At 45.2% G+C, this 6,821-nt stretch overlaps 1 protein-coding gene across 2 annotated transcripts in view; it reads left to right on the top strand.

Annotated features, from left to right (window-relative positions):
* Positions 1-297: 297 nt before the first annotated feature.
* Positions 298-6,821, top strand: part of LOC147097056 (uncharacterized) — a 37,154-nt gene continuing 30,630 nt past the window's right edge. For both annotated transcript variants that reach the window (XM_085972823.1, XM_085972822.1), the window contains exon 1: positions 298-415. In XM_085972823.1, coding sequence (XP_085828949.1) covers positions 332-415 — 84 coding nt within the window. In that variant the 5' untranslated portion in view covers positions 298-331. The remainder of the gene's footprint in view (positions 416-6,821) is intronic.

Genomic DNA, 6,821 nt, shown 5'->3' with positions numbered 1-6,821 from the left:
TGACTCGGCAGCGCCCGGCGCTAGGACCCAAAGGCCTCCCGATTGCAGGCGGGACTCTGCCACAAGCCAGAAATACTTTGGGCCGGGCAAGCGGCTGCGCCTTTTAAAGACAAATGTTCTCGTTGTTCAAACAGACTTAATCGGTCGGCGGAACATCGGAAAGAATGAAGCAGCCGACCCTGGCAGGAGTCTGGGCCAAGTAAGGCTCGCTGAAGCGGGTCTCGACCTGTTCCACAAAGTTTGTCCAGAAGTTCTGAGGTCTTGAGAAACTTTTTTTTGTCCCAAGTTATTTCCGAAAGGCAACGAGAAGGTTCGTTCAAAGGCGGGAGGGATGGGGACCCCCGCCAATTCCCGGAGAAGGATCTTGTCCAGAGAAATGTCCGAGGATGAAAATATGATGATGGTGATTAAAGAGGTAAGAGACGCAGTTTTTTTTCTTAAGTAGGTTGTAATTTAAAATAGTTACACAAAGCATTAGTTTTTTTATATAAAGGTTTTTAAAAAAATCAAATCGAATATAGGTTCTTCCATAATTATAATGAATCCCTCAATTAGATCAGGCTGGAATCAAACTATACCATATGAGATCACCCCAGGCCAGTCACAAAACGGGAAACAGGTTCTGTGACTTGTAGCATGCAACATAGAATAATTCTCAAGTGTGGACCAGGCCCCCTGGATATATAGAGAGAAATGATTCATCGGTGTGATGTCAAAATAGTATCCTGGGGTCTGAAACTGCTTCCCTACTAGTTTGTTAAGTCACAGCCACACCTAAAGGCCTCTATTCTTCCCCAAACCTCTGTGTTGGACTCCATGCAATCCACTTAATTTCCCGAACCAAAGTTCCATACAGTTATGCCTGCACTCCTTTAATCATATCATATCTGTCTTATATTCACCTTTATCTTGGTTTGACATTTTCTTTTTTAATTCCTGTCTTTGAGTGTCAGCCGTGGTTCAGTCTTGAGCACAAAAATCTGGGCTGACACTCCAGTGCAGTGCTGAGGGAGTGCTGCACTGTCAGAGGTGCTGTCTTTCGGATGAGATGTTAAACCGAGGCCCCATCTCCGGTGGATGTAAAAGATCCCATGCCACTATTTTGAAGAAGAGCAGGGGAGTTATCCCTGGTGTCCTGGTCAATATTTATCCCTCAATCAACATCACAAAAACAGATTATCTGGTCATTATCACATTGCTGTTTGTGGGAGCTTGCTGTGTGCAAATTGGCTGCCGCGTTTCCCACATTACAACAGTGACTACACTTCAAAAAGTACTGCTTTGGCTGTAAAGCGCTTTGGGACATCTGGTGGTTGAGAAAGGCGCTATAGAAATGCAAGTCTTTCTTTTTGCTGAAGGTACTGACTCCTGCTGGCCGGGCTGTGTGAAGACCGTTCCCCTTTCTAGGGGTATTACAGCAAATCCTGTTTACCCAATGTCCATACATGTGTGCTTCCAGCAGGGGCTGGTTGGCAATTAGAGGCCAGAGCCATGGCTGCCTTGATTTATGCCTCCCAAGCCTCGAGGCACAGAAGCCAATTGTAACTTCTGAAATCACCAAACTGAACACAGAGCTGGGGCACGATATTTCATGGTTCCACCACCTCGGGATCCATGGAGCAGCACAAGAAGACCATTCGGCCCATTGTGTCTGTGCCGGCTCGCTCCTCGAGCAATCCCAAACTAATCTCGCTGCACTGCTCTCGCCCCATTGCCCTGTATCTTCCTCTACTTCAAATATTTATCCAATTTTCTGTTAAAAGATGCAACTGTCTCTGCCTCAACTATGTGGCAAAGCGTTCCATTTTCCAACAATCCATTGATCTAAGATATTTTCCTGAGGCCCCCCCCTCCTCCCTTACCTCAGTGGCAAATTTAAATTGATGACCCCTATCACAGACTCCACTACCAGAGGAAATAACCTTTCCTCATTCAACATATCAAAACTCTTCTTCATTTTAAAAACCTCTGTTAAATCCCTTGGCCTTCTCTGCTCCAGTGGAAATAGAATATTGAATTATATAGCCAAAAGCCAGAGGAAGACATGATCAAACTGTACAGTGCTCTGGTCAGACCATACCTTGAGTATTGTGTTCAGTTCTGGTCGCCGAGGAAGACAATCAAACACAATGTTGATTTTTGTTGTCAAAAGGCTGGAGAGACTTGGGTTTTAATTTGGAACGGAGACATCGAAAAGCTGATTTTTATAGGCGCACAAGGGGACACGGGTTCTAACTATTAAAAGGTTAAATTTAATAATTTAACTGAATAGAGGTCTTTAAAATTATGAAAGGTTTTGATAGAGTAGATACAGAGAGAGTGTTTCCACTTGTGGGGAAGAGCAAAACTAGAGGCCATCAATATAAGATAGTCACCAAGAAATCAAATAGAGAATTCAGAAGAAACTTCTTTACCCAGAGGGTGGTGAGAATGTGGAACTTGCTACCACAGGGAGTGGTTGAAGCGAATAGTATAGATGCATTTAAGGGGAGGCTGGATAAGCAAATGAGGGAGAAGGGAATAGAGGGTTATGCTGATGGAGTTAGATGAGGAAAGACGGGAGGAGGCTCGAGTGGAGCATAAATGTTGGCATGGACTGGCTGGGCCGAATGGCCTGGTTCTGTGCTGTATATCCTATGTAAATTTAGGACTGATATCTAGAAGTTCCTCTACACATGCGCACACACACACACTCCCAGATAGATATCGTCAATTATCTGTGATGCAGTAGCCACAAAAGGCAGCATTTTACTTGCCTTTTAAATGGCTAGCCTCGCTCCTTTTTTTTCAAAGGCTGATTGTCGACTTTGCCTCATCCGACCTCGATTATACTGACATTGTCGGTGGAAAAACCCTGGAATCATATATGAGCAATTGGTTGCTGCAGTGGGGGACAGTAGGGTCTTTCCAGATGTATGAACTAACATGGGCTGAATTGGCCTTCCTGATTACTGAATTCCCTGCAGTTGTCTAGGGGTTAAGTGTTCGACTTTTCATTTTTTTTTAAATTGACCTTTGTTACTCACCCAAAACTGTTAATCTTTAAGCCAAGTACACACTAACCATCACCTGCTGGAATCAATTCCTATGGTCATCCATAATCCGAGCCACTCCATAAACTTTACTCACTACCTCATTACCACAATGCACTGTGTATGCTGTACCATGTACACTGAAAGCTATGAATCAATGTTAACGTATTATAGCCATACAACAATTGTAAGGGAGAAAGAATTGAACTTGGGTCACAAGTTTTAGATAAGAATAAAATCCAGACCTGGTATAGATGAGAAGTTAGCTAGTGGGGTAGGGAAGAGCTGATGAGGAACTATTCCAGCGTTTTCTGTTGTTATTTCGGATTTCCAGCATCCGCAGTATTTTGCTATTATATTAAATGTTGGTGTTGAGAGAGATTTGGGTGTCCTCGTACAGGAAACAGAGAGTTAGCATGCAAGTACAGCAAACAATTAGGAAGGCAAATGTCATGTTGGCCTTTATTGCAAGAGGGTTGGAGTATAAGAGTAAGGAAATCTTGCTACAATTGTACAGGGCTTTGGTGAGACCACACCTGGAGTACTGTGCACAATTTTGGTCTCCTTATCTAAGCAAGGATATACTTGCCTTCGAGGCGGTGCAACAAAGATTCACTGGATCAATTCCTGGGATGAGAGGGTTGTCCTATGTGGAGGGATTGAGTAGATTGGGCCTATACTCTCTGGAGTTTAGAAGAATGAGAGATGATCTCATTGAAACAGGTAAGATTCTGAGGGGGGGGTTGACAGGGTGGATGCTGAGAGATTGTTTCCCCTGGCTGGAGAGTCTAGAACCAGGGGTCACAGTCTCAGGATAAGGGGTCAGTCACTTAAGACTGAGCTGAGGAGGAATTTCTTCACTCAGAGGGTTGTGAATCTTTGGAATTCTCTGCCCCAGAGGGCTGTGGAGGCTCAGTCGTTGAGTATTTTCAAGCCTAGGATAGATAGATTTTTGGACTCTAGGGGAATCAAGGGATATGTGAAGTGGGCGTAAGGTTGAAGATCGGCCATGATCTCATTAAATGGTGGAGCTGGCTCGAGGGGCTATATGGCCGACTCCTGCTCCTAATTCTTATGGCCTTGTGTAACAGGCTGCAGAGGCCCAGCTATATCGGGGAAAGCAGAGAAATAAATCAGGAAGGCTTACTGAGCGAAATGTAAACACCGATGTTGCCTGGAGCTGCTTACCTTCCAGCCCTGTAAAGTGGAGGAAATTAACGCCTCCTTCAGATTACTTGAATTTTACAGCTCTGCTATACCTCAGCTGGCAGTACTTGATGCTGAACCTGTCTGGGTATCCCCAGGGCTGTCGTCCATCACACCGATGAGTCGCATGATTCTGTTCCCTGTCCCCTCTAAAGTGAGAAACACGGAGAGGGTTTGTATTGTTTACATGGGAAGTGGGAATTAAGATGAAGGCTGGATTTCATTTAAAAAAAATTAAATGTCATTCAAAGGCAGTAGCACCACCATGGAACTGTGGAGCTAACAGTACAGTACTTAATGGCGTGGTAAAATCACTCGACATTTTAATCCATTTAATAGCAGTCCACATGATTTCCAAACTGCTTTGAAGGGGAGGTGGGAACTCAATTATGGTCCTCTCATCATTTTTTTTGTTGCACCTTTTTCGCCCACAGTGGCCTTGACCCCACTTGACCAATCCTGCCTTCTCCGAGGTGCCAGAACATTGGCGCTGTGGCAGGCAGTGGCTAGTGGGGTACCGCAGGGATCGGTCCTTGGACCCCAGCTATTCACAATATATATTAATGATCTAGACAAGGGAACTAGATGTAATATCTCCAAGTTTGCAAACGACACAAAGCTGGGTGGGCGTGTGTGCTGTGAGGAGGATGCCGAGAAACTCCAGTATGATTTGGACAGGTTGGGTGATTGGGCAGAAGCATGGCAGATGCAATATAACGTGGATAAATGCGAGGTTATCCACTTTGGTGTCAAAAACAGGAAGGCAGATTATTATCTGAATGGCAATAGATTGGGAGAAGGGGAAGTGCAACGAGACCTGGGTGTCCTTGTGCACCAGTCGCTGAAGGTAAGCATGCAGATGCAGCAGGCGGTTAAGAAGGCAAATGGTATGTTGGCCTTCGTAGCGAGAGGGTTTGAGTACAGGAACAAGGATGTCTTGCTGCAGTTGTACAGGGCCTTGGTGAGACCACACCTTGAGTATTGTGTGCAGTTTTGGTCGCCTTATCTGAGGAAGGATGTTCTTGCCATGGAGGGAGTGTAGTGAAGATTCACCAGGCTGATACCTGGGATGGCAGGAATGACGTATGAGGAGAGATTGGGTCGATTGGGCTTATACTCGCTGGAGTTTAGAAGAATGAGAGGGGATCTCATTGAAACTTATAAAATTCTGACAGGACTGGACAGACTAGATGCAGAAAGGATGTTCCCGATGGTCGGGGAGTCCAGAACCAGGGTCACAGGATAAGGGGTAAGCCATTTAGGACAGAAATGAGGAGGAATTTCTTCACCCAGAGAGTGGTGAACCTGTGGAATTCGCTACCACAGAAGGCAGTAGAGGCCAATTCATTAAATATATTCAAGAAGGAGTTGGATATATTTCTTAAGGCTAAAGGGATCAAGGGGTATGGGGAGAAGGCAGGGACAGGGTACTGAATTTGGATGATCAGCCATGATCTCATTGAATGGCGGAGCAGGCTCGAGGGGCCGAATGACCTACTCCTGCTCCTATCTTCTATGTTTCTGTGCACACATTTCACTCTTAATTTGCAATTCTCTATGACAGCAGAGTTTTTTTCTCAGCAGTCCCAATGTTGTTCTTCCACATTTTATTTTAGTCCTGCAACTGGGGAGTTTCTTTTGAAGTGGAGCCTCCTAGAAAATGGAAGAAGTTGGTGAGCAATCAGTGGGATTTGGTCTTCCCAGATACGATGAAGGAATATGTGCGTAGTATCGGGGCAAAGACTTGCGTGTACGCACCCCAGAACAGCTGCCTTCAAATGTGGAACAATCACTTATTAGATAATCAAGTTATCTGCAGCATCTGAGAGTCACTCACCTTGACCCAGCAGTCTCGAAGCAAGCAAACAAACAGTGATATAAAGGCAGAGGAATTTGAAGACTAGGCTGAGGATTTTCAAGTCAGTGCCGGAGAATTGGAAGCCAGTGGAGGTTAGTGAGGACAAGGGTGAAAAGGGTGTGTGAACCTGCAACACTAAAGTTCCTCTTGCCTCTGACTAAAAACAAGCAACAGTGCATGTTTCTCTGCTGCTGCAGGCTACATAAATACTATGGTGCTGAGTATTTGCAACATACACTGATGAGAACCTCTGCCAGTGGCTCTCTTGCACACCTCTTGGGTGACAAATGCGCCCCATGACTGTTCATTCTCTCCTTGTGCGGGAGTGTTTAGCCTTCACTTGGTGCCAATTCCAGATGGTGCAAGTGAGATCATAGCCTTATCCTGTTGGGAATTACACGTGCAAATCCACGCCCTGCCCTTTTTTATTGTATAACCGAACCCAGAAGAGGCTGGAAACTTAGCAAGTCAGTCAGCATCTGTGGAGAGAACGGACGGGTGACGTTCCGGATTCGTACCCTTCTTCAGAACTGGAAAAATACGAGCCGAACAAGCATGTTGATAGAATCAGAAGACGGGGAGGGGAACAAAAAACCAGAGAAGAAGTTTCCGTGGAAAGATTGCTGGATGTTGTAACAGATCATTGCTCAAGTCTGCTGGAGTATCAAGGTGCAGCACTGCCAGATAGCATTCTTTGCTAACACAAGCTATTGCATTCCTGGGCA

This window comes from Somniosus microcephalus, chromosome 33 (assembly GCF_052327205.1).
Source record: "Somniosus microcephalus isolate GS21.2 chromosome 33, FLI_Smic_1.0, whole genome shotgun sequence".
NCBI classification, from domain to species: Eukaryota; Metazoa; Chordata; class Chondrichthyes; order Squaliformes; family Somniosidae; genus Somniosus; species Somniosus microcephalus.
The sequence above is the reverse complement of the archived record's forward strand: the minus strand, read 5'-3'. Positions and strand labels throughout refer to the sequence as shown.